Consider the following 27,669-nt stretch of genomic DNA (forward strand, 5'->3'; position numbering starts at 1 on the left):
TCCGCGTTGGGAGATCCACTGCTTTCTTCAAAGCTGTCAGACAGAGTCGTTTGCGTCTGCAGAGGTTCTGCTGCCTTTTTGTTGTTGTTGTTGTTTTTTCAGCTGTGCCCTGTCCCCAGAGGTGGAGTCTACAGAGACAGGCAGGTTTCCTTGAGCTGCCGTGAGCTCCACCCAGTTCGAGCTTCCCAGCGGCTTTGTTTACCTACTTAAGCCTCAGCAATGGCGGGCGCCCCTCCCCCAGCCTCGTGGCTGCCTTGCCGTTAGATCACACACTGCTGTGCTAGCAATGAGGGAGGCTCTGTGGGCGTGGGACCCTCCCGGCCAGGTGTGGGATATATTCTCCTGGTGTGCCCGTTTGCTTAAAGCGCAGTATTGGGGTGGGAGTTACCCCATTTTCCAGGTGTTGTGTGTCTCAGTTCCCCTGGCTAGGAAAAGGGATTCCCTTCCCCCTTACGCTTCCCAGGTGAGGCGATGCCTCGCCCTCCTTCAGCTCTCGCTGGTTGGGCTTCAGCAGCTGACCAGCACCGATTGTCTGGCACTCCCTAGTGAGATGACCCCAGTACCTCAGTTGAAAATGCAGAAATCACCGGTCTTTTGTGTCGCTCGCGCTGGGAGTTGGAGACTGGAGCTGTTCCTATTCGGCCATCTTGCTCCGCCTGAGACTACTTCATGGCTTTCTGAAATGATGTTTGTAGTAATGATACTCGGCCTGTGAGCAGGCTCACTGCCTCCTGCAGGGCTCAGATAGTGGAGGCATCAGGGCTCAGATAGTGGAGGCATAAGGAAGCGTTTCTCATTTCCCAGTGGTATGAGTTTCTGTCAGCAGATTTTGTATGGAATTCTGCCGTTCAACCTTCAAGGTAGTAGGTGGCCCTTACAGAGGTGAGCTAACTATGGCAGAAGAAGATGAGTACATGTCTGATATCTGTGTAGAGGGAGAAGCGTTCTACTACCTCAGGCAACGGACTGGCCTGTGGAAAGCATAGGGTCCTGAGTTCTCTGCTCATTTCCCGAGAGAGGGACAAAGCTGGACAGAGATAAACCACTTATCCTTGCAGGTTAAGTACACTATCAAGTGTTATACACTTGTGATAGCAGATTTTTTTATAAGATTTTACCTGTCAACATCAGAACAGGACTGGTGCTTGCAGGTAAGACCCAGCTGTGATGGTAGTAGAAGTGTTTATGCTTTTTCAAAAAAATTACTTATAGTTTATTGTGAATGTATTGTAAGTGTATGTAATTATGGGGTACATGTGATCCTTTGGTATAGGCATGCGATGTGTGATAATCTCATCGTAGTAAATGGAGTACCTGTCCCCTGAAGCATTTGTCTTTGGTGTTTCAAGAACTCCAATTACATTCTTTTTGTTAAACTGTAAAAATTAAATTATTATTGACTGTAATCACTTTGTTGTGCTATCAGATGATGGTCTCATTCATTCTTTCTAAATTCTTTTTGTACTCATTAACAGTCTACACTTTTTTCACATCTCCCCCATTATCCCCCACAGCCTCAGGGAACCATCCTTCTACTCTCCAAATCTATGAGTTCAATGGCTTTCTTTCCACAAAAATCATTATTTCTTCTGTTCTGTGTATGAGCATATCCTAGCAATCCTGTACACACCCACATAGATGTCTACAAACCTATGAATTATTCTCTGTAAATAAAAATTTATCTGATGGAGACAGATTATTTATTATATAATTCACCAAACTAATGTCAAATGCCCAAGTTGCAATACCGCAAACTCTAAGGTATGTTCACGCAATTCAATGAAGGAGAAAGTCTTTCAGACACAGGTGTACCTGACATGATAAATATATGGGTAAGGACTCTGGGCTTGAGTGTCATTGTCCAGCCATGTTTCAGAATTGTGACCTGTCAGGGAATGACCAGAGTTCCTTGTGCTCTCAGAGGGGAGGGCTCACAGATGTCCTCTCTTCTTCCCAGGAAAGGCAATTGCACTAATCTTGATGATGAGACTATGCTCCTGTGCTGACCTATTACAGTTTTTGATTGAAATTGTCATTGTGATCCCCAATCTACATCTATTCACACAGAAGTGTATAAAGGTCAGCCCACATTCTCAGCGTCACACATTGAGACAGTTGGAGATACATCCCACTACCTTCTCCTGAGATTGCAGACAGAATCCCAAATTTCAAACGGTCACAAAAGGGAAGGTCTCAGATTTTTTTTTTTTATGACTCACTCTCTGGGACAGATATATTCCCTCTAACCATGATGGATATTCTGAATTGTCATAAACATTGCATGGATGAAGGTTTGTATAAATTCACTGTGATGAATATATTTAGCTGCTGCCCTAATGTTTTTGAATGGAGATTTGACAATTTAGATAACCTGGATGTTTGGTTGGTTTCATATAAGTCTTCACGGGTAGAACAGTATTGAACCTATTCCAAAATCTGTCCTTGATCCATGATCACACACATCTCCCAAACCAGCTCCTTCAGCATATCTCCCTACCTGGAAGAAGAGGACTCTGGGCTTGGTGAGGGGAGGCCCCAGGAAGAGACCTGAGTTCTCAGAGGGCACAGCCAACATCCTCCTCCCAGGGCGAGCCCAAAAGACCGGGGCCTCCCTCATCCCTTTTCACCTCTCCATACAAAGGCACCACCCACATGCAAATCCTCACTTAGGCACCCACAGGAAACCACCACACATTTCCTTAAATTCAGGGTCCAGCTCACATGGGAAATGCTCTCTGAGAGTCATGGACATCCTGTGCAAGAACATGAAACACCTGTGGTTCTTTCTCCTCCTGGTGGCAGCTCCCAGATGTGAGTATCTCGGGGATGCAGATATGACGATATGGGAGGCTGTCTCTGATCCCAGGGCTCACTGTGGGTCTCTCTGTTGACAGGGGTCCTGTCCCAGGTGCAGCTGCAGGAGTCGGGCCCAGGACTGGTGAAGCCTTCGGAGACCCTGTCCCTCACCTGCGCTGTCTCTGGTGGCTCCATCAGCAGTAGCTACTGGAGCTGGATCCGCCAGCCCCCAGGGAAGGGACTGGAGTGGATTGGGTATATCCTTGGTAGTGGTGGGAGCACCTACTACAACCCCTCCCTCAAGAGTCGAGTCACCATTTCAACAGACACGTCCAAGAACCAGTTCTCCCTGAAGCTGAGCTCTGTGACCACCGCGGACACGGCCGTGTATTACTGTGCGAGAGACACAGTGAGGGGAGTTGAATGTGAGCCCAGACACAAACCTCCCTGCAGGGAGGCGGAGGGGGCGGGCGCAGGTGCCGCTCAGGACCAGCAGGGGGCGCGCGGGGACCACGGAGCAGGAGGCCGGGTCGGGAGCAGGTGCAGGGAGGGCGGGGCTTCCTCATCTGCTCAGTGCTCTCCCTCCTCACTAGCACCTCAGCTGTCCCCAGGGCTCCTCTTTCTTTGATATCTGCGGTTCTGCTTCCTCACATTCTTCTGCCAGAAAAGGAAGGAGGAAGGCACATTTTCCTCTTACAATTGAAGTTTCACCAATTACTAGGAACTTTCTTACAAGTTCCTGCATGGCCCATTATTCCCTAGTGATTAAAAATATATATATTCTAATGCTTCTCACCATCTCTTGATTTGTGTCATCAGTTGAATTGTGCCCTCTTTGAAATTCATATGCTGAAGTCTTAAATTCAAAGGATCTCTATTTGAATTTTAATGAAATGATTAAGGTTAAATGTGGTCATAAGTGTAAGACCCTAATGCAACAGACGTGTTGTATTTATAAGAAGAGGAAGAGACACCAGAGACCTCTCAGTTTTCACGTGCATGCAGAGAAGAGGCCATGTGGAGACGTAGTGCACTAGAAGGTGACCAAGTGCAAGTCAGGAAGAAGCCGCACCAAGAACCAACCCTGCCAGCACCTTGATCTTCAACGTTCAGACTTCAGAATTGTAAGAAAATCAATATTTGTTGTTTAAGCCACCCACTCCGTGACGTCTTCTTATGAAGACCCAGACAGATTAATACCACATAACTCTGTTAGCGCTGTCCCCTGGATGGAGAATCAGTCCCCTGAGGCTGGGCACATCTCTCAGATTTCTACATAAAGTAGGCAAAAAATAGTAGGTGTGATATAAAAACTTGTCATCTCCCTGTTGACCAATTTCTGGGCAAAGTGTTTTAATGAAGCCCTTGGGGTTTTGTCACAAGAGTTGTCTTTTATCTTTTCTTACGACCTAACTAATGGACAATGGCTACCAGCTGGATGGAGACGGACCACTGACCATCTTCTGCTGTCTCCTTAGCATGCCACAGAAAACCACACCAACATTACTCTACGTCTCCAACTTTCTAAATTTGCACTGAATCTATTGCTAAATGAGGAGCTACATGAGGTCTGAGTTTTGTTCCCTTCTTCCCAGTCTTCCTCAATTACCAAGGGCAGAAAAGAATTTCAAGGAAATTTGGCTGTCAATGCCCTCAACACCACATCACTTTTCAAGGTCCAGGAGCTTTTTTGGGGGGATAGTGAAATACACTTTTTAATGGAAAGCCCTAAAGCACATACAACAGCTGAAGGAATGGCCACTGTGCACCTGAAGGCTGATGAGGCAGATGGTAGGGTCCCTTCCTCCAAGATGTTCCTGGGTGTGTGATGGTTGGACGCCTCATGCATATGGAAATAAGGACTGGACTGAAGTAGAAACAAGGGCCATATCCCATAGGAAAACAGGAAAAAAACAGATGGGCATCTGTGAAGACAGTTAATTAAGTTTGTTGGGTTTAAGTTGCAATTTTTTTCCAAAGTTTTAGTGTTCTTAACTAAATATGAATGTTTTCAATAAACTGAGAATTAGAAGGAGAATGGAGTTAGAAGTTGAGAGAGAAAGAAAGTCCTGAAAGAACAGAAAGAAAATTCACACAAAACTATCACATGACAGAGGCCAGAATGGAGCTGATGCAGTTAAGTCATTATTTTGCAGACCTAGTTGAGACTCTTTGGTGTTTAAGGCAGGCCCAGTGTTGAAGAATTCCTTTAGTTTTTGCTTCTCTGGGAAAGGCCTTATCTATTATCTTTTATTTTACAAAAAGATTTACATCATAAAGTTTCTTCGTTTGAAGAGTTTTGTTTGTTTTTCAGTTTTCCCCCCCCAGCAATTTGAATACAGTCATATGCTACCTAACAATGTTATAGTCAATAATAGACCTTATATATGTTTGTGGCCACATAACATTGTAATACTGTATTTTCATTAAGGTGTTCCATATTTATATGTGTTTAGATAGAGAGATACTTACTATGGTGTTTCAGTTTCCTAGTGTTCAGAGCAGTAACGCGCTGTACAGGCTGGTTGTCTGGAAACTTTGTGCTGTTTCAAATAGCCTATGTGTAGTAGGGTATTCTTTACAGGTTTGTGTAAGTTCACCCTATGATGCTTGCACAATGATGACATTGACTAGAAACACATTTTCAGAAATAATCTCTATCACTAAACCATACATTATAAAATATAATTCCTCTCCATTCTGAACTGAAAACCTACTGCTGAGAAATCTGCTAAATCTGCTCTTTTCCTTTCTGTTTTCGAAAACCTTTCCTTTTAACAATGTGGTTTCATACTATCTCTGATTTTTCTCATTTGGTTTCCCTTATTTAAAAAATACAGAGCTTCTTGGATGTGGATGAATATTTGCTTCTCCAGATTTAGAAAATTTCTATGCTATTACTTCTTTAAATAACCTTTCTGCCTCTCTCGCCCTGTCTCTCTCTCTCTGTCTCTCTCCCCCTGTCTCTCTCTGTCTCACCCTGTTCCTTCACTACCCCTTTTATCTAATCTTTGCATAACTCCTCAATGCATAATTTAGTTTTCAGTGTGTTAAAGACCCATAAGTCTTTAACTCTTTTTTATTTCTTTCATTTAAATTTTTCTTCTCTGTCTCTATTAGTTCAAACGATCTTCCTTTGAGTTTACTGTTTCTTCTATTACTTGATCTAGTCTGGTCTAAAATCCTCTGTTAAAATTTTTGGCTGACTTATTGTATTCTTCAGCATCAATATTTTTGTTTAGTCATCTTCTAAATGTTTTATCTCTATTAAAATTCTCACATTGTTCTTGCATGCTGCCACTTATTCATTGAACTTGTTTCTAACATTTCCTTTACATTTTCTGCCAGGTAATACATATGCTTCCTTTTCACTGATATCAGTTTCTGGATCTTTATGTTGTTCTTCTCTTTGGACCATGTGCCCCTCCTCCCTCATTTTCCTTGGCTGTCTTTGTTGCAACCTGTTCATTATAACAAAAGCCACCATACACTCTTCAAAGATGAGGCTTATAGAGATCATCCTCACCAATCAGTCCAGGCAGTAATTTGGGTCTCTCAAAACTTCATAGTATTCAAACTTCTGTCTCTGTTCTTAATGGTCCCTGGGTTTTAGAGGATGATACATTCTGCCAGTAATCACAGGTAGGGGAGGCAGAAACTATTTACTCAAGCAGCCCCTTGAAAATGTGGACCACTGGGCAAAGTTTTGTTATTGATGTGTGATTCATCAAAATAATGTTAGTTCAAACTTCTCTCAACCAGTCATTAAACATAGAAATTGTATCATTTCTTATTTGAATCTGGAGTTTATTCTTTGAATATATAGGTAAGTTTGCAAACTAGTTTAAATCTGCCTATTTGGCAAAATTATCTGTTGCTGAATTTCCATTTTCTGTGTTAATCTCTTTTTGCATTTAAATCTAACTCTGTATTAGACATGTATCTAGAATATGGAAAAATGTAGTTCTGTGAAGTGGGGGGCACTTAGCTGACTCTGTCTCCTTGTGGGAGGAATCCCAGTGCTCAGGGTGGGGCCTTCTGGGTGGATAGAGGCCCAGTTCCCTCTCAAGCCTTAGGGACAGCAGCACCTCTGCTCTGGATGCACATCTGGGAAGCAGATGCCCCAGATGTGCATTGCCCAGGACCACAGAGATGCTCAGGACTCGGGTCGGAAGGGGCTCACTGAGGAGTCGATGTGGACTAGACAAGGAGGGGAGCCTCTGGACAAATCCTGGGGCCTCCTTTAGCGGAACCACATCAAACCATCGGGAGACCTTCCACTACATTTTGGTAACCCATGCCCTGAACTTTCCAAACTCTAACACAGTAAACTTGGTGAATTGAGCTGGAAGTGTGAAAAAACTGAAATGAAAACGACTCAAGTTGATTCTGCAACAATTGATCATTTTCCAGGGAACATCCCAACAATATTGATAATAATAACGTTAATGTCAAAATCCACACACTGTCAACATGATGGCAGTGTGTCTCATGGTATAATGAATTTATTTACGTGAAAATTATGTTCACACTAGTCTTTTCCCACAGAAAATCCCACTTTCTCTTCTCACACAGTCAATTTCAGCAGCCTGATCCTCAGAGTTGGAAGCAACGTGTCCTCAGGATATAGGAGGGGAAATCACCAGCATGGCCCTGGAGTCCTGGTGCCAGGTCCTTCTCCATCTTTTTGGGAATCAAATGTAAATATTCTGTATCTATTTGAAGAACTTTATACACAAATTATGATTCAGTTTACAAGAATATTACTTCACACACATACACACATAGGTTTTTAATATTTGTTTGTTGTCTTTTCCATAATAATCTCTTATAGTGCTTTACATTTATTTAATGTATTAGTTTTATTTTAATTTCATGTCGGTTTCCTTATTCCTTCATCTTTGTATTGCATTTCCCTATAACTATCACATATTTTATATACTTTGCAATGTAAAGCTCCTGGTGCAGCCAGCAGGGGGAGGAGAAGGAAATGGGTCACACTCCTGACCCTCCCTGTACAGCCGCAGGTTCCCAAACACAGAGGTCCCTGCTCTGCACCTTCCCTGGGGACAGCTTTCTTATTGGTGGGTCCTGTGTTTAATTAATGAGAGTTTCTGTTTCAGGGGTGCCAACCCAGGTACAGCTACTGAATCCACTGCAGGAGTGGAAATAAGCTTAAAAAACACAGTATCACCTGAGAGACAACTGAGTCCATCCCTGTAGTACCATGTGAATTCCAGATTCCTGAGCAGAGCCCCAGAATCATAAAAACTTATCATATGTGTCCTGTGTTGTGGGTATTTGTGTCCCTGCATGTTCAGCTACATGTGTGATGCCACTTACACTTAATGAGATGAGATTCCTGCTGCTTCTGTCAGGTCACTGGTGATCTCTGAAGCTACTTCTGGTTTCTGCTTTAACATATAAAGAGCATGTCAATCATCACCCACATTCTTACAATAATATAAGCCTGGAAAATTGATTATCAATGATTTCTTACATAAGTTGAAGAAATGAAATTGCAGGGAAAACCTGGACCCCAAAGCTAGAAAGACATTACAATAGTGATCATCAGTCTGATGGAACAAATTTTCTGTGGCAATAAGATACCAAATTGTAAACAAGACCTAAGGTCTCACCGGGCAAGGATTAAGTCACTCATCCCTACAGTTAAAAAAAATAGAATATGTTGTAACTTCCACAGGGATTTTTCTATTTCTCTAACAGTTAAACAAGCACTGGTCCTGAGATAAGCAATATTAAAACATTTGCAGCTCATGGAACTCCAGGCATCGGGTAACTGTGCCCCTGTTCCACAGCCATAAATAGAGCATTGATTGGACAAGAGACTGATTTCTGTAACTTTCTCTGAGAAGAAACCACTGACCATGGACTTGTCCAGGCCAATTTCTGGAGCTGTGCACTGTGTGTCTTTCTGCCCTTGCACAAAGCCCTTTTGATGTGCAGGGCCCAACTGCAATTCATTTAGTTCTTAAGTCCTCACCCCAACGCAAACCTGAAATGCATGTAGCACGTGTGTTTGCTTATTACACATGGAGCCTGCATATGCCATGTGAATATCCATAGCTCCTTCTATAGCCTGCTGAGTGTGTACACTTGGGCAATCCATTTGTTTGAATTCATTTCTCATCTCTCCCTATCTTGAAGTGCCTTCTCACAGTCTCCGTGGGAGGCTTTGCTTCTCAACCTGTGAAGATGGCTGCCCTGCAGGATCAACCCTTTATCAGAAATAAAGTCTCCTTTCTAAGTTTATAAATTGGGTGATTCTTTGGTTAGCAGCACAAACTGGTGGGAATAGTTCCAAGGTAATTTCATAAATGTCTGGAGGACAGATGTGGACAGGGTTAGGGTAAGATCTCCTGGGGACCACACACCCCACACTGTTATGGAATTCCCTCCAGAAACGTCTGGGTCCTCAAGATGACAATCCAAATAAATTGTCTCATGGCTCTGTCATCAGGATAACTATTCTCTGACAAATATGCTCAGATCTTCCTCCAGACAGACTCTACAGAGAAAAAATACTTTTCAAGATCTTTATTCTATGTGAGGGGAAGGGATTAATTTCCATCCCAGACAGCTTCATCTGAGCCTTCCTGTGTCATGGAAATGGGGTACAATTAATAAAACAACTGGGATAAAACTCGAGAAAATTATCTGTGGATGCTGCATCCAGGAGTGGGAGTACAGGATGGAGGAAAATCTGCTGTACCACTGGAGACTGCTTGTAAATGGTGAAACTGGGAGAAAGAACAGCAAGAAACCATTGGAATTCAATTTCAAGAATATATACTGCTCCTCTACCCAATAATCACCTCCTCAACAATATGATTAATCTGGATTAGAGAGAAAGGTGTGGCAATGCACAGACTCTGTCCAAGGACTAGAACTTAGGGAAACCAAAGGCAGTGGGAGAGAACAAGTCAAGGAGAGTGAAGCGATTTAAAGCCTCTGAGACCAACAGCTTCAGGACCAAGGTCACGACCCTCTCCCTCAGTGGCCCTAGATCTGCATCTCATGGGGCATCTGCAGGGTTCCCAGGTGAGAATGGGCAAAAACAAGGTGAAGACACATTCCCAATCTCTGGTAGTACTGAGCTTGTTTTAGCTCTGTTTGAAAAACAAAAACAAAACGATAAAACAAAAACAACAGCAACAACAACAAACATAACAGGACTAGGGTCAGAGTTGGAAGCACTTCTTTTTGGCAAGACACTAGGAAGGAGGGCAAATGTGAGGCTCGTTACTGTGCAAATATGCCACTGTGTGTGTGTGTGTGTGTCTGTGTGTGTGTGTCTGTGTGTGTGTGTGTCTGTGTGTGTGTGTGTGTGTGTGGTGGGGGACTTTGAGACATAGGGTCTGTGTGTAAAGTAATAATCTGACGTGATCTTCAACCAGAGAATCATAAAAAAGAGGCTGCCCCAAATTTGTCATCAGTTCCGTGACTTCTCATGTGTCTGGACCGTATCAGTGCCTCTGGAGCTCCAGGGAAGGGGCTCCCTGGTGGCTTTCATCATTCCTTGCTTGCTGTGCTGAGGTCTCCCTACAGATTATGTTGGGTTTTCTAAGGCCTATTTTCTATTCTAAGAGGTGTTGTGAGAAGTAATTGCTGTTGCTGAAGGAGCATGATGAGCCAGGGTATAGCCACTTCTTACTAGGCTTGAGATGCTGGGAGAAGAATTCTCTGTAAGACCAGACAGGAACCTCCATGCAGGGCAGGAGCTGAGCTTCAGTGGGTTTTGGGATGCACCCTGCACAGGATCCAGCCCTCGAGCAGGAGTATAGGAGGCTGGGGAGGGGTTTCCTCTTAGGGACTGGATATTCCTTATTTCAAAGCAATGATGACATAAAAGTTAAATAAATATTTAGCAAGTACTGATGTGTTTTTAAGTATTCTCTTGTATATGTAGTCTATACCTAATTCAAGAATTAATGCAAACCACCTTTAAAAGAAGAAATGTCTAGACCCTTCAAATGTATTTATAGTCAGGAATTGAGGGGTTGTTTTATTAACTCAATGGGTGTTACTATCGAGAGACACACTCATCCCAGAAGTTAGATGGGCAGAGGGCAAGGCTCAGGAAAAGTTCACCTTGACAGTTGAGGACCATGTCCTGTGAGATTCCGGGTTTCTGTAAGACGAGTTCTGTCTTCATCGACATCTGAGCATGTCCGGGGACAAATATCATTAACCAATGATCATGGCATGGAGCTCTGTGTCCACGTGTCACCTCTCTTCTTCCTCAGGGTGGAGTGGCCTGAGCTATGAAATACCTGCCTCATGAATATGCAAATGCACTGGCATCTACCGAGGTAAATACAGATCTGTCCTTGCTGAGAGAGCATCACACAACAACCACATCCCTCCCCTACAGAAGCCCCAGAGCACAGCACCTCACCATGGACTGGACCTGGAGACTCTTCCTCTTGGTGGCAGCAGCTACAGGTAAGAGAATCCTCAGTTCCAGGGCTGATGAGGGGACTGGGTCTGGTCAAATGAGATCTCATACACTCGTATGTACTCTCCACAGGCGCCCACGCCCAGGTACAGCTGGTGCAGTCTGGGGCTGAGGTGAAGAAGCCTGGATCCTCAGTGAAGGTCTCCTGCAAGGCTTCCGGATACACCTTCACTGACTACTACATGAGCTGGGTGCGACAGGCCCCTGGACAAGGGCTTGAGTGGATGGGACGAGTCAACCCAAAAACTGGTGGCACAGACTATGCACAGAAGTTCCAGGGCAGAGTCACCATGACCAGAGACACGTCCACGAGCACAGCCTACATGGAGCTGAGCAGCCTGAGATCTGAGGACACGGCCGTGTATTACTGTACAACGGACACAGTGTGAAAACCACATCCTCAGAGTGTCAGAAACCCTGAGGGAGGAGGCAGCTGTGCGGGGCTGAGGCGATGACAGGATTTATGAGGTTTAAACCTGTTTAGAAAATGGGTTAAGTAATTGACGAAAAGAAGCAATAGAAAGACGTATACACTCTAATTATATAGGAAATATTATTTTCAACTTTCACCCTGTAAGTAACATTCATGGAGTGGGAAAGGCAGCCATCAATCAGGCTGATGCAAACATTCCCATGGAGGCTTTGTGGGGACATAAATTTTAAAATTGAATGGATACATCACTTGGAGCAGGATTACTTGATCACAAGGTAAGACTAAATATAATGTCTAAGAAGTGGCCGACATTTCTTCCTAAATGTCTTTGCCACTCCCTTTACATTGCATTTATTTGAAAGCTCTTTTTAAGATCACAGCAAAGTTGAGTAGAAGAAACACAGTTCCCATGTACTCCTGCCCAAGACATGCACAGCCTTCTCCATGATCAACACCCTGCACTGAAGTAATAAATAACTTGCAACGGATGAACCCACATGGACACATTAATTGTTTCCTTTTCTGGTGGTCCCTGGTGTAACAAGCCTAAGCTACCTTGATGTGCCCGAGGTTCTTCAAGTGGGTCACTGGGAATTATGGCAGGTAGAGGGAAAGTGGGTGGGGCCATTGCTCTTGGCACTTTTTCCTCAAGCATCCACAAAATGTACATTGACTTGGAGCTCCTGTTTCCCCTGGTTTTATATGCCCCCTCCCCTAGGGTAAGGTTTCCAAGTGTTTACAGCTGGGGTCCCCAATCCCCATGCTGTGGATCCGTTAAGGTGTGTGTTGTGTTAGGAACCAGATCGCAGAGCAGCAGTTGAGTGCAGGCGAGTGAGCATCACTGCCTGAGCTCCGCCTCCTGTCAGATCAGCTGCACATTAGATCATCCTACGAGCCAAATTCTACTGTGAACTGCCCTTGCAAGGAATCGAGGTTGAGCGCTCCCTATGGGAATCTAATGCCTGATGATTGCAGGTGGAGCAGGTTCATCCCGTAACCACCCACCGCCCTCATCCATGGAAAAATTGTCTTCCACGAAACTGTTGCCTGACGTCAAAAAGGTTGAAGACCACTGGTATAGAGGCAGGTCTGTGCCTCGGTAAGCCAGCAGCTTCTGGTGAATTCCATAAATAATGACCTTTAATGAGAAATGGAGACTTGAGTCATGAGGGACTTCGTGAATAATTCCCTTCAGCTGCATTCTAAACATGATAAGCTCTTTTCTGGATAAAGCCCCTTGTGCAGAAAATGCAAACACATGCATGGAATCCATGCAGGGAAATAGCTTCCTTGACAAAGTGGTTTGGCACCTGGAATGAGCTCTCAGGATTGGCCACTGTATCCTTTGCTGGTTGCACTTTAGCCAGAGGCCTGAGCCTGATTGGTCTTGCAGCAGGAGAGCTTCCCTGGGGTCACAGGTTACAAAAACGCCTGTTATCCTCCAGCTGAGCAAGCCCATCTGCATGCTTGTCAGTGTCAACCCCACGAGGGGCGCACTCGGGAAGGTGACAAGATGCTCACAAACCTCCTCCCACCAATTATCCACCACCACACACTCAACTGCAACCCGTGCTCCAGAAAGGGACAGGGGCTTGCAGAGATAAACAGAACGGAAGTGTTTTCTTACCTGGGAAAGACACTGCCAAATATCCCATGGTTCAGGAAGGTTAACTCATAATTGTTCAGGAAGTGACTGAAGGACAGTGGTGGGTGAGGTGACGGGACAGCCTCAGGGCTGCACATGAGGAGGGCTCCCTCCCCACACAAGCTTATTCTCCAGGAGCTGCACCAGGAACTCATAGAGGATCAGGAACGATTCTGAGAACATTCTTCTGTGGTGCTGCCTAGAGGAGGAACATAAATTATTAAAAAAGTAATCAATTCTAAACAAAGTATCACATTTGTTATCACACTAGGCATGTTCACCTCAGTCCTGGAGTTGTTTCAGGGAGTAATTGGGGCCAGTGATGAGGAGCACAGGCTCGGGTATCAGGGCTTACTCATCCCAGACATGAGCTCTTAGGCACATACTTAGCATTTCTACATGGAGAAACCATTGGCTCTGACAAAACATTTTACGCAAATATGTACACATAAAATAGGGTGATCGTTGCATAGTGTTTATCACAGCAGAATTTCATAATAAGACAATATATTTTCCAAATACCATCATTGTCACTAAACTCCAGCAAGGCACAGTCATCTCATCTGGGGACCGTCTTCTCCTCAGGCGTCCCACCCCAGTGCTTGCCATATAGTAGGAGACATGCAAATACCGTCCTCCCTCTGCTGATAAAAACCAGCCCAGCCCTGACCCTGCAGCTCTGGGAGAGGAGCCTCTGCCTGGGATTCCCAGGAGTTTCCACTTGGTGACCAGCACTGAACACAGACCACCAGTCATGCAGTTCGGGTTGAGCTGGGTTTTCCTTGTTGCTATTTTAAAAGGTAATTGATGGTGAACTAGAGACACTGAGTGTGAGTGGACGTGAGTGAGAGAAACAGTGGATATGTGTGGCAGTTTCTGATGCGGGTGTCTCTGTGTTTGCAGGTGTCCAGTGTGAGGTGTGGCTGGTGGAGTCTGGAGGAGGCTTGGTCCAGCCTGGGGGGTCCCTGAGACTCCCTTGTGCAACCTCCGGATTCACCTTCAGTGACTACTACATGCAGTGGGTCCGCCAGGCTCCAGGAAAGGGGCTGGAGTGGGTAGGGTTAATTAGAAACAAAGGTAACAGTGGCACAACAGACTACTCCGTGTCTGTGAAAGGCAGATGCACCATCTCAAGAGATGATTCCAAAAGCATCACCAGTCTGCAAATGAACAGCCTGAAAACCAAGGACACGGCCGTGTATTACTGTGCTAGAGACACAGTGAGGCGAGGTCAGGGCGAGCCCAGACGCAAACCTCCCTGCAGGGGCGCGCGGGGCCACCAGGGGGCGCTCGGGACCCACTGAGGACAGGACAGGTCCCAGGAGCAGGTGCAGGGCGAGGTTTCCTTTCTCCTCAGCTGGAGATGTCAGGTTTGTGTTTGCCGGACTCAGGAGCATTCTAGACTGTGATATTTTATTACTTGTGTTTGTTATGAATTTATTATTGTTAGTATTTAAATTTTAGTAATTTAAAAATTATATATATGTATACACTTTAATGAAATAAACATTCCTAATTATTTGCACCGATTCTTCCAGAGTTTTATTAACATTTGTTGACATCAACCGCTACAAAGCTATAGGGACACACATTTATAAACATAGAAAGACGTATAGTCCAGGCGCGGTGGCTCACGCATGTCATCTCAGCACCTTGGAAACCCTAGGGGGGGCGGATCACTTGAGGCCAGGAGTTCGAGACCAGCCTGGGCAACATAGTGAAACTCCGTCTCTACCAAAAATGCAAAACTTATCTGGGCGTATTGGCGCGCGCCTTTAATCCCAGCTAATCGGTAGGCTGAAGCAGGAGAATCACTTGAACAGGAAGGCAGAGATTGCAGTGAGCTAAAATGGCACCACTGCACTCCAGCCTGGGTGACAGAGCAAGATTGGATCTCAAAAAAATAAAAAAGAAAGAAAGAAAGAAAGATGTATAAATACACAGACATATTCATATATGTGTAGGAATTCATAATAAACATTACAATAAATTAATTCTAAAAATATGTCCTAAAGAATCAAACTCAGTGATGAGTTAATGTGAATTATTTGAGTATTTCACAATTGATTTTGGTTGTTTTTAATTATTTACATCAATTAATTTATATTTGTTCATTTAACTACTGTTAAATAATGGTCATTTCAAATGTGGTTGTCACAATAAATGGTAAGAATTTGAAGTGATAAATGATAATTATCTTACTCATTTCTTAATTATCTTAGTTATTCCATATTGTATTCACAAATCATAACATTGCTTCTTACCTGGTAAATATAAACAACCATAATTTGTGAATTTAAAATTTTTTATTTTAATTTTTTAAAATTAACCCCAGATCATTATCTTTTTCTTCAGTTCCAGATCTCATTTGGTCGTCTCGAAGGACCATCTGCACCCCTGTCTCCTGAAGGCTTCTGGGAGTGGCTACAGGCTGGGCAGAAGCAGATACCCCATATGAGTCCATACGACCTGGAGCCTCCTTCTCCTTGGGTTAGGCCATCTCCTCAGGACCACAGGCTAGTATTGGAGGTAAAACCTCTAAATGTATTTTTTCCAGCTACCAAGTCATAGAACAATAACAGAAGCATCCTTGGGCCTTGGGGCAGAGGACCATAATGCCACAGTGCTAGTAGGAGTACATTTGTCCAAGAGAGTTCCAGGGTTTATTAAAATTATGATAATTTTAATGTAAGAATATAATTCTTCTAAACTTATGTGGAAGATTATGGGAGGTTATAACAATGCCGTGCTTTATTATCAGCCATGCATCACAGAATCACTTTATAATAGTTCCTTTCATGGGTGTGCTTCACTCAATTCATGCAAAATCTGGCAGGTTAGAGGCTAGAAATACAAAATACCAAAGTTTTTAATCATCTGAAAGGGCTGTAGCCTTTTCTCAAGGAATTATTTCAAGACACGGAGAACAGATAGATGATAAATAAAATACATTCACATCCCGGTAAGGTAGAAATTGAGGAAAGTTGACCTAACTGTGGCCGAAGGGCCCTGTGGTTTCTGTCTGGGTCCCTATGTTAGGGTTCTCCCAGGAATTTGTGGCTAGCTGGTCACACCTCATCAAGAATTAACCTCTGCTATTCCCTCAATTTGTTTATTTAATCTGATAACCAGTTTGTCTATAAACTGTAGAGCTGAAATACAACAAATATTCATTTGAAATAATCTGGCACAAATTATCTAAACAAAATTGATAATGATGTTTTCTCATTCATTTGTATTTAAGATCAGAGGCTAAACATTGATATTTTTGATGACATCTGTGGCTCTCTCAGCAGTTTTCTCTTCTGAGGATATGATATGGTGTGGCAGTTTTCTTAGCTTCAGTGTTACCTCTTTTTGCATTGACTTCCACTTTTATACTTGCCCAGAATCTGGGATATAGGAGTGCCTCTAAGAGCTCCCTAACTTGTCCATTTTGCCGGGTTTTCCAGAACATATTAAGAAATTAAGTGTATTCAATTAAGGAAAGAAGAAGTCAAATTGTAGCTCTTTGCAAATGACATGATTGTATAGTTAGAAAACCCCATCGTGTCAGCCCAAAATCTCCTTAAGATGATAAGCAACTTCAGCAAAGTCTCAGGATACAAAATTAATGTGCAAAATCACAAGCATTCCTATACACCAATAACAGACAAACAGAGAGCCAAATCATGAGTGAACTCTCATTCACAATTGCTTAAAATAGAATAAAATACCTAGGAATCCAACTTACAACGGATGTGAAGGACCTCTTCAAGGAGAACTACAAACCACTGCTCAATGAAATAAAAGAGGACACACACAAATGGAAGAACATTCCATGCTCGTGGATAGGAAGAATAAATATTGTGAAAATGGCCATACTGCCCAAGGTAATTTATAGATTCAATGCCATCCCCATCAAGCTACCAATGACTTTCTTCACAAAATTGAAAAAAAAAAAAAAACTACTTTAAAGTTCATATGGAACCAAAAAGGAGCCCATATTGCCAAGACAATCCTAAGCCAAAAGAACAAAGCTGGAGGTATCACGCTACCTGACTTCAAACTATACTACAAGACTACAGTAACCAAAACAGCATGGTACTGGTACTAAAACAGAGATACAGACCAATGGAACAGGATAGAGCCCTTGGAAGTAATACCACACATCTACGACCATCTGATCTTTGACAAACTTGACAAAAACAAGAAATAGGGAAAGGATTCCCTATTTAATAAATGGTGCTGGGAAAACTGGCTAGCCATATGTAGAAAAGTGAAACTGGATGCCTTCCTTACACCTTATACAAAAATTAATTCAAGATGGATTAAAGACAAATGTTAGACCTAAAACCATAAAAACCCTAGAAGAAAACCTAGGGAATACCTTTCAGGACATAGGCATGGGCAAGGACTTCATGACTAAAACGCTAAAAACAATGGCAACAAAAGCCAAAAGTGACAAATGGGATCTAATTAAACTAAAGAGTTTCTGCACCTCAAAAGAAACTACCATCAGATTGAACAGGCAACTTACAGAATGGGAGAAAATTTTTACAATCTACCCATCTGACAAAGGGCTAAGATTGAGAATCTACAAAGAACTTAAATTTACAAGAAAAAATCAAACAATCCCATCAAAAAGTGGGCCAAGGGTATGAACGTATGAACAGACACTTCTCAAAAGAAGACATTTATGCAGCCAACATACACTTGAAAAAATGCTCATTATCACTGGCAATCAGAGAAATGCTAATCAAAACCACAATGAGATACCATCTCACACCATTTAGAATGGTGATCATTAAAAAGTCAGGAAACAACAGGTGCTGGAGAGGATGTGGAGAAATAGGAATGCTTTTACATTGTTAATGGGACTGTAAACTAGTTCAGCCATTGTGGAAGAGAGTGTGGTGATTCCTCAAGGATCTAGAACTAGAAATATCAATTGACCCAGTCATCCTATTACTGGGCACATATACCCAAAGAATGATAAATCATGCTGCTATAAAGACACATGCACACGTATGTTTATTGCGGCACTATTCACAATAGCAAAGACTTGGAATCAACCCAAATGTCCATCAGTGACAGACTGGATTAAGAAAATGTGGCACATATACACCATGGAATACTATGCAGCCATAAAAAGGATGAGTTCATGTCCTTTGTGGGAAAACTAGAAACCATCATTCTGAGCACGCTATCGCAAGGACAGAAAACCAAACACCGCATGTTCTCACTCATAGTTGGGAATTGAACAATGAGAACACTTGGACACAAGGTGGGGAACATCACACACCGGGGCCTGTCGTGGGGTGGGGGAGGGGGGAGGGAGAGTATTAGGGGATATACCTAGTGTAAATGACGAGTTAATGGGTGCAGAACACCCACATGGCACATGTATACATATGTAACAAACTTGCACGTTGTGTACATGTACCCTAGAACTTAAAGTATAATTTTAAAAAAGATGTCATATTCAACTGACAATTGTAAAATTGGTTGAAGGCAATAGAATAAAGGGATATTTTCGGACCTGTCATGGGTCCATATTGTGATCCTGAGTCTGGGTGTCAGCTTTCCAGTGTTTCTGAACTTCCTCCAGATGAGATGTCTGTCTGCGTGTTCTTGCTCTTTTCCCTGGGGAGAGTCCTCTTGTTTTTCCCAGTTGTTCCCTCCCACAGCTCCAATGTTCTATTATGGTGTTATCACCTTCCAGATTTGCTGAACTGACCTGTAGATTAAGGCTCTGATTCAATAAGAAAGGGGGAGGTAGTTCTCAAAGGAACTTAGGTGAAGACCTCTTTTCCCATCTCAGTTCCTAAGGGATTGCCCGAGCGCCCCTAAGATTCTGGTTTTGGTGGCTTGCCCCTGCAGAGTAATTTCTTAGTTCTGCAAAGGGGATAAAGGAGGTGGGTCCAAATGCATTTCAGAGTGTAGGTTCGTTTTCTCTCCCAGACAGACACATTGGCAGGGAAAGATTTTTGTCACTTTCCCTATTATTGGGAAAAATGATTCAAGAGGATAGGAAAGTTCTTCAGTATGTGGTCCCTGAGAAATTCACACAACACGTTTACCATACTTGACTTCAAGCAATCCAATATATATGTGTGTTTTTATCTTGTAGTAGCCCACATTTTATATGCCAGACTCTGCCCCAGTTCAGCTCATACCCCGGCCTTCTTACTGCATACAAGAACTTGCCACTCCCTGGATTTCAGATTTGATGTTTCTCTTAAAACTTCAAGTATTTAAAATATTTTCAAAAATTTGCAAAACCCCATCTTCTCTGTTTATCTGTTATTGTTGATGTTGTTATTGTAAAAAAATAAGCAAAATACATTCTTCATCTATGTACATTTCAAAACTGAGTTGCAGATTTTTTTGGTAAGACCCAGAGTAATAAAAGAATGCAAATATTGTAAAGTTGCTTAATAGAAAGACAAATTATGGTAAATTTGTTCACTAACTTACTACCCATCATTTATAATAAATAAATGCCTGAGGCACAGAACAAGGTAAAATAGTTAAGTATTTATATTGAGTAAAATAAGAATATATACGATGTAATTTCATTTTTATGAATTCTGATAAATAAAGATATATCTTAAAAAATACAATGAATATTGGTAGTTGCCAGGAGAAACAATAGAAGAAGGGAAGGGGAGAGGAGGAGGAATACAGCAGAACAAGAGGAGATGTTGAGAAGAATTCACGTGTCCACTTTCTTGATAATGATGACAGTCACATCACGTTTATTAATTGTACGTTTTAAATATATGAAGTTTATTATCTTTCAATTAAGCCATGTAGAATGTATCATAAGCAAACAAATGGAAATTCAGACAGGCATGGGATAATAGAAAGATACAAAAATATGTTAAATGTCACAAGTACCTGAAAATTAATGTGCCTGTCCCCTAATTCTCTCCATATTTTCGGGTGAGAGCTGGAATGTGGCAACATAACACATGCTCTTAATACGGAAAGTGGGTTCTGAAAACCGCAGTAGGAACATCCAGCTTTGTCCTGGAGTTGGTTTAGGGAGAAGTCAGAGCCAGTGACAAGGAGCACAGGGCCAGATACTGGGCTTCACACATTCCAGACAGGAGCTCCTAGATGCATACAGAGTCCCCACCATGTGTGGGTTCACTTCCACATCTGTAAATGGAGAAGATATTGACTCCTACAGAACATAATTTATATAGTAGGAGACATGCAAATAGGGCCCTCCCTCTACAGATGAAAACCAACCCAACCCTGACCCTGCAGCTCTGAGAGAGGAGCCTTAGCCCTGGATTCCAAGGCATTTCCACTTGGGGATCAGCCCTGAACACAGAGGACTCGCCATGGAGTTGGGGCTGAGCTGGGTTTTCCTTGTTGCTATTTTAAAAGGTGATTCAGGGAAAACTTGAGAGATTGAGTGTGTGTGGATATGAGTGAGAGAAACACTGGATCTGTGTGGCAGTTTCTGACCAGGGTGTCTCTTTATTTGCAGGTGTCCACTGTGAGGTGCAGCTGGTGGAGTCTGGAGGAGGCCTGGTACAGCCTGAGGCTTCCCTGAGACTCTCCTGTGCAGCCTCTGGATTCACCTTCAGTAGTTACGGCATGCACTGGGTCCGCCAGGCTCCAGGGAAGGGGCTGGAGTGGGTCTCGTATATTAGTAGTGCTAGTGGTACTATATACTACGCTGACTCCGTGAAGGGCCGATTCACCATCTCCAGAGACAACGCCAAGAACTCGCTGTATCTGCAAATGAGCAGCCTGAGAGCCGAGGACACGGCCGTGTATTACTGTGCGAGAGACACGGTGCCGGGAGGTCAGTGCGAGCCCAGACACAAACCTCCCTGCAGGGGTCCCCACGACCACCAGGGGGCGCCCGGGACACTGAGCTCGGGGCTGTCTCCAGGGCAGGGGCAGGTGCTGCTAAGGGCTGACTTCCTGTCATGGTCTGCGGCTGCCTCATTGTCAGATTTCCCCAGGGAACTTCTCCAGATTTAGAATTCTGTACTAACAGTTCATGTCTCTAAATGCAAAACTTTTTTGTCCTTTTGGTTTCTTTTTTTGTAACAGGAAGACACACCCTCACCTCCATAGAAACAGCAGTGCCACTTTGGGTGAAGATAATCCTCCTGTGGTCACCAGGACGAAAGTCCCGAGGACTCTCAGGGGAACCTGGAGAGTGTTTGCCAGTTAGACTCAGGGCAGAGACCTCCATGGGAATCTCTGATTAGAACAGGCTTTGAGTTCTGATAGGAGCCAAGAGAGAGGCTCACCCAGGATCAGGGTCCTAAAAACCTGATGTTTTTCACAGTTATCCCCCCTTGTCTTGTAAAACCGTGCACATGTGACTCAGACTGATTCAGTGGACTCTCTTTCTGCTAATCCATTTTCCTTCTCTGCAGACTTGATTCTCACAATTCGCTTTCTTCTTCTCTTCTCTGAAACCTGAAGATGTGTTATCTGTAGTCTAAATTCCAGGGCTCAGGTCTGCAGGACCTGGGTAGGCTGAGGGGACTTTCTCACTCACCGTTGCCTGGACTCTCCTGCTGCCTTCTGTGAACGGGGACGTTTGGAAAATGAAGCGGACCTTAGCCATGAAGAGAATAATACTAGTTTTCTCCAATGGGATACTGATGTAGAACTGACCTTGTGCTTCTCACACTGTCACAGAGTTTGGGCTCTCACCTGTGACTTTGAGGAGAGCTGAAGATGGACACTCCATTGTGCTGTGAGCTCTGGGTAACAGTAATTGTAGGGTCTGGCTAGGCAGCCTGAGATCAATACTGCTGGCCTTTGGGCAAGACAGGCTGGAATTCCTGGGAAGACCTGCATCTGCCATTCACCACGGAGTCCCATCGTCTTCTGTTATGCTGTGACTGAGTCAGCCCCAGCTAGATTATCTAGAACACTCTTTGTGACTTAGGAAAACTAAAGGGGGCTCTCCTAACACCTGTGTTTACTTGCTTGTAAAATTTGGATTTACCTGGAATTCTGGGGTGTTGATTTAGCCAGTTTCCCCATACTGAGCGTCTGATTTTTCTGTATATCTTATCAGGTTCCTTGTCCTTCACTGTAACCTGGGTGACATCTGATCACCCTGGTCTAACTTCAACAAAAATCCTGGCAGGCTGCCTTAAGCAGGATTTCCCTCACTCCTGATGTTTCTTCTTGGTGATTTTCCATCCTTTGCCCCAACCCTGCTGCATGCCTATAAACCCCCACGTTCTCATTCTGTATTTGCAGTTCTGCTGAACCTCTCTCCCCACTGCAAAATCCCATTGCCCTGGTCCCTACACCTATCACGAGGGCCCTGGATAAAGTCTTCCTTACTGTGTTGGAACAAGTGTCTTTGTATATACATTTTCCTTTAACAAATCAACCTTTAGTATTTCCTAATTGATCAAGGAACCTCAAACATTGAATGAAAGTGAGGATCTCCATTTTAATATAATGGGTGTTTTGTGAATTTCAATGTCCATGTGTGGTGTCCAGAAGTCCTGAGCACCAAGGGTTGTGCTTCTCTGTCCAGTTTGTTGATTCTGAAACCCAGGAGTCATGCCAACATGGGTAAATAGGTGATTTTTTTTTTTCAAATACTCCCAAACAGAGAGTGGCGAGGAGCAACAACTCTTGGGTCTGGAAACCAATGCACAGAAATATCAATTTCTCTTACCACATGTATGATGGAAATTTGAAGAGTGTTTCTTTCCTTCTCCATAATCATAGGCTGCGATGGACTGGAGGTCCTGGTACATAAGAAGAAATGTGTCTCCAGTAGGTTCAGAATTAGTTCCATAAAATAATTGTGCTACTGTGTTCCTCGTACTGTTGGAACAGTTGACCAAGAAAGTGTTGTAAGAGCTGCAGTGTTTATTGATCCCTATCATATTTGGGGCTACATTTGCAGCTACCAAGTGAAAGAGAGAGAAGTAATTCTGACCTAGGTAGAGTCTATAGATTTTTTTCTTTCCTTCAAACTGAGGTTAAAAAAAAATCACATCAACTAAAATGCAGATGATTATCAAGTGATCAAAGACAACAGCCACTCAGTGTTTCAGGTGTGTTTTAGCCCAAAGTCACTCAACAGGTGGGAACATGACCTCTGGAGTCAGGGGAATCTTTGGGGAGAATCTAGAAGGCAGGTGGGAGGAAACAATGATTCGTGTCTAGGGAAATTGCAGGGCTACCTCCTCTAGGGGAAAGGAAAGCCTGAGCCTCTCCTACAGTGTGCTCTGTTACAATTTTTAGCTGACTTGTATTCTTCAACACCATTTTTTTAGTACTCTTTTAAATATTTTTATTTCTGTTAAAATCCTCACAGTGTTCTTGCATACTGCCACTAGCTTATTAACATGAGTATAATATTAAATTTTCTGCCAGGAAATCCCTATGCTTTTATATTTATTGATGCCAGTTTCTGGAGCTTTATATTGTCCTTCTGTTTGGACCATGTTCCCCTGTTTCTTCGTTTTACTTGACTGTTTTTGTTGCCATCTACTCATCAAAACAAACAGCTCTTTGTTCATCATAAGAGCCACACTCTTCCAAGCCTAGGATCGTAGAGACTACCCTCGCCAATCACCTCATCAGTGATTGTGGATCTCTCAAAACTTCATAATAACTTCATAATGTTCAAACTTCTGTCTCTGTTCTTACTGGCCCCAGGTTTTAGAGCATGTTGGTTTGTGCCAGGATTCCTAAGTAGGGGAGGTAGAAACTATTTCCTCAAGCAGCCTCTTGAACAGGTGCACCATTCAATACAGTTTTATTATTGAGGCATGATTCATCAAAATAATGTCAGTTCAAGCTTCTCTCAACCAGTTGTCTAACATTGAAATATTACAATTTATCATTTGGATCTCTCTGGAGTCTTAGGTAAAATTACAAACTGGTATAAAACTGCCTATTTGGCAAATGATCTGCTGCAGAATTTTCATCTTCTGTGGATCTCTTCTTGCACTTAAATCCAAGTTTATATTAGTCATGTATCTAGAATGTAGAAATATATCTTAAAGCTCATTCTTTTTTAAAAGTTTGTGGGGTTTCCAGGAGACGTGAGAACCTTCTTTATTTATAAAATACCTGATTCCACATTTTCTAATAGTTTCCTCTTTATCAATCTCCTCTGAAATTATACTATATTTAGCAAGGAGAAATTAAAACACACCATCCAGACTTTGCAGACTTTGCATAGAAATCCCCTCAATCCCCTCAGCTTTTTTTTTTTTTTTTTTTTTGATGGAGTTTCACTGTTGTTGCCCAGGCCTTGGCCTCCCAAAGTGCCGGGATAATAGGCATAAGCCACCACACTGGGAAGCTCGAACTTGGCAGAGCCCACCTCGGCTCAGCAAGGCCTACCCTATCTATAGACTCCACCTCTGTCAGCAGGTCATAGCTGAACCAAAGGCAGTAGAAACTTCGACAGACTTAAACGTCCCTGTCTGACAGCTCTGAACAGAGCAGTGGTTCTCCCAGCATGGCATTTGAGTTCTAAGAATGGACAGACTGCCTCCTCAAGTTTGTCTCTGACCCCCGCGTAGCCTAACTGGGAGACATCTCCCAGGAGGGGCCAACAGCCACCTCATACAGGCGGGAGCCCCTCTGGGACAAAGCTTCCAGAGGAAGGATCAGGCAACAATATTTGTTGTTCTGCAATATTTGCTGTTCTGCAGCCTCTGCTACTGATACCCACACAAACAGGGTCTGGAGTGGACCTCCAGCAAACTCCAACAGTCCTGTAGCTGAGGGACCTGACTGTTAGAAGGAAAACTAACTAATAGAAAGGAATAGCATCAACATCAACAAAAAGGACATCCACACCAAAACCCCATCTGTAGGTCACCAACATCAAAGATGAAACTTAGATAAAAATACAAAGATGAGGAGAAACCAGAGCAGAAAGGCTGAAAATTCTAAAAAAGAGAGTGCCTCTTCTCCTCCAAAGGATCACAGCTCCTCACCAGCAACAGAACAAAGCTGGATGGAGAATGATTTTGACATTTTGACGAGTTGACAGAAGTAGACTTCTGAAGGTCGGTAATAACATATTTCTCCAAGCTAAAGGAGCATGTTCTAACCCATTACAAGGAAGTAAAAACCTGGAAAAAAGATTAGACAATTGGCTAACATGAATAAACAGTGTAGAAAAGACCTTAGATGACCTGAGGGAGGCGAAAACCATGGCACAAGAATTTTGTGATGCATGCACAAGCTTCAATAGTTGATTCAATCAAGTGGAAGAAAGGGTATCAGTGATTGAAGATGAAAATAATGAAATAAATGAGACGACAAGTTTAGAGAAAAAAGATTAAAAATAATGAACAAAGCCTCCAAGGAATAAATCTAAGTTTATAGATTACGTGAAAAGAACAAATCTAAGTTTGATTGGTGCATGTGAATGTGACGGGGAGAACTGAACCAAGTTGGAAAACACTCTTCAGGATAGGATCCAGGAGAACTCCCCCAACCTAGCAAGGCAGACCAACATTTAAATTCAGGAAATACAGAGAGCACCACAAAGATACTCATTGAGAAGAGCAACCCAAAGTCACATAATTGTCAGATTCACCAAGGGTGAAATGAAGGAAAAAGTGTTAAGGGCAGTTAGAGAGAAAGGTCGGGTTGCCCACAAAGGGAAGCCCATCAAACTAAAAGTGGGTCTCTCAACAGAAACCCTAAAAGCCAGAAGAGAGTAGGTGCCAATATTCAACATTCTTAAAGAAAATAATTTTTAACCCAGAATTTCATATCCAGCCACACCAAGCTTCATAAGTGAAGGAGAAATAAAATAGTTTACAGACAAGCAAATGCTGAGAGATTTTGTCACCACCAGGCCTGCCTTACAAGAGCTCCTGAAGGAAGCACTAAACATGGAAAAGAACAACTGATACCAGCCACCACAAAAACATGCCAAATGGTAAAGTTCATCGATGCTATGAAGAAATTGCATCAATTAATGGGCAAAATAAACAGCTAACATCATAATGAGAGGATCAAATTCACACATAACAATATTTACCTTAAATGTAAATGGGCTAAATGCCCCAATTAAAAGACACAGACTGGCAAATTGGATAGAGTCCAGACCCATCAGTGTGCTCTATTTAGGAGACACATCTGATGTGCAGAGACACACAGAGGCTCAAAACAATGGGATGGAGGAAGATCTACCAAGCAAATGGAAAGCAAAAAAAAAAAAAAAAGCAGGGGTTGCAATCCTAGTCTCTGATAAAACAGAGACTTTAAACCAACAAAGACCAAAAGAGACAAAGAAAGCCATTACATAAGGTAAAAGAATCAATTCACAAGAAGAGCTAACTATTCCAAATATATGTGCACCCAATACAGGAGCACCCAGATTCATAAAGCAAGTCCTTAGAGACTTATACTCCCACACAATAATAATGGGAGACTTTAACACCCCACTGTCAATATTAGACAAATCAATGAGAAAGAAAGTTAACAAGGATGTCCAGGAGTTGAACTCATCTCTGCCCCAAGTGGACCTAATAGACATCTACAGAACTCTCCACCCGAAATCAACAGAATATACATTCTTCTCAGCACCACATCACACTTATTCTAAAACTGACTACATAACTGGAAGTGAAGCACACCTCGTCAAATGTAAAACAAAAGAAATCACAACAAAATGTCTCTCAGATCACAGTGCAATCAAATTAGAACTCAGGATTAAGAAACTCACTCAAAATGAAACAACTACATTGTTTGCTACTATGAAGATTCCTCAACAGTGTCCACATTACAGAATAAGAAAAAGTAATGGGCAGATTAACCCTGTGAATCCACACCCAGGAATCCTTTGCACATGGCCTCCCTGAAATGTAGACCAGAGAATGGATGAGCAATGTTGAGTTGTGCACACATGACCACAGAAAGAAAGATGTGGAAATGTATCCTCTCACCTCCTCATGAAAGGAAGCTCATCCCCATTCTTTCAGGTCCTGGTAAGGAGCCACCCCATGTATGTTCCCTTTCTCAGTGTCCACACCGTGGGATCTGCACTGATCCAGGATTCCTTTCTCATCACCCTCAATATTATGGTCCCTTGTTGATCAGGTACAGGTGTGGCTGCTCCTCACGGGGCTCTTCTCAGTTGGCTTCCTCTGTGTTTGCGGAAGTCCTGTGTGAAGTTCACTGGTGGAGTCAGAGGGAAAGTGGCATAGCCCAGGGTTTCCCTGAGACTCTCCTAAAAAGCCTCTGGATTCACCTTTGCTGACTAAAGCATGAGCTTGTTGCAGCAGATTTCATGGCAGGGATTGTTGTGGGTGGAAACAATGAGTGAACAAGTGGGAGTTCTCAGGGTTA

The 27,669-nt window shown here is 43.0% G+C and overlaps 2 gene segments (V, D, J or C); both read left to right on the forward strand.

Moving 5' to 3' along the window:
• LOC117069733 overlaps window positions 1-21,354 on the forward strand; it is a 95,420-nt gene extending 74,066 nt beyond the window's left edge. The window contains 1 exon segment of the V gene segment in view: window positions 20,837-21,354. Within this exon segment, the coding sequence occupies window positions 20,837-21,339 (503 nt within the window).
• Window positions 1-27,669, forward strand: part of LOC117069611 — a 314,331-nt gene that overhangs the window by 174,041 nt on the left and 112,621 nt on the right.

Source organism: Trachypithecus francoisi, unplaced genomic scaffold (genome assembly GCF_009764315.1).
Source record: "Trachypithecus francoisi isolate TF-2019V2 unplaced genomic scaffold, Tfra_2.0 Lachesis_group3, whole genome shotgun sequence".
NCBI classification, from domain to species: domain Eukaryota; kingdom Metazoa; phylum Chordata; class Mammalia; order Primates; family Cercopithecidae; genus Trachypithecus; species Trachypithecus francoisi.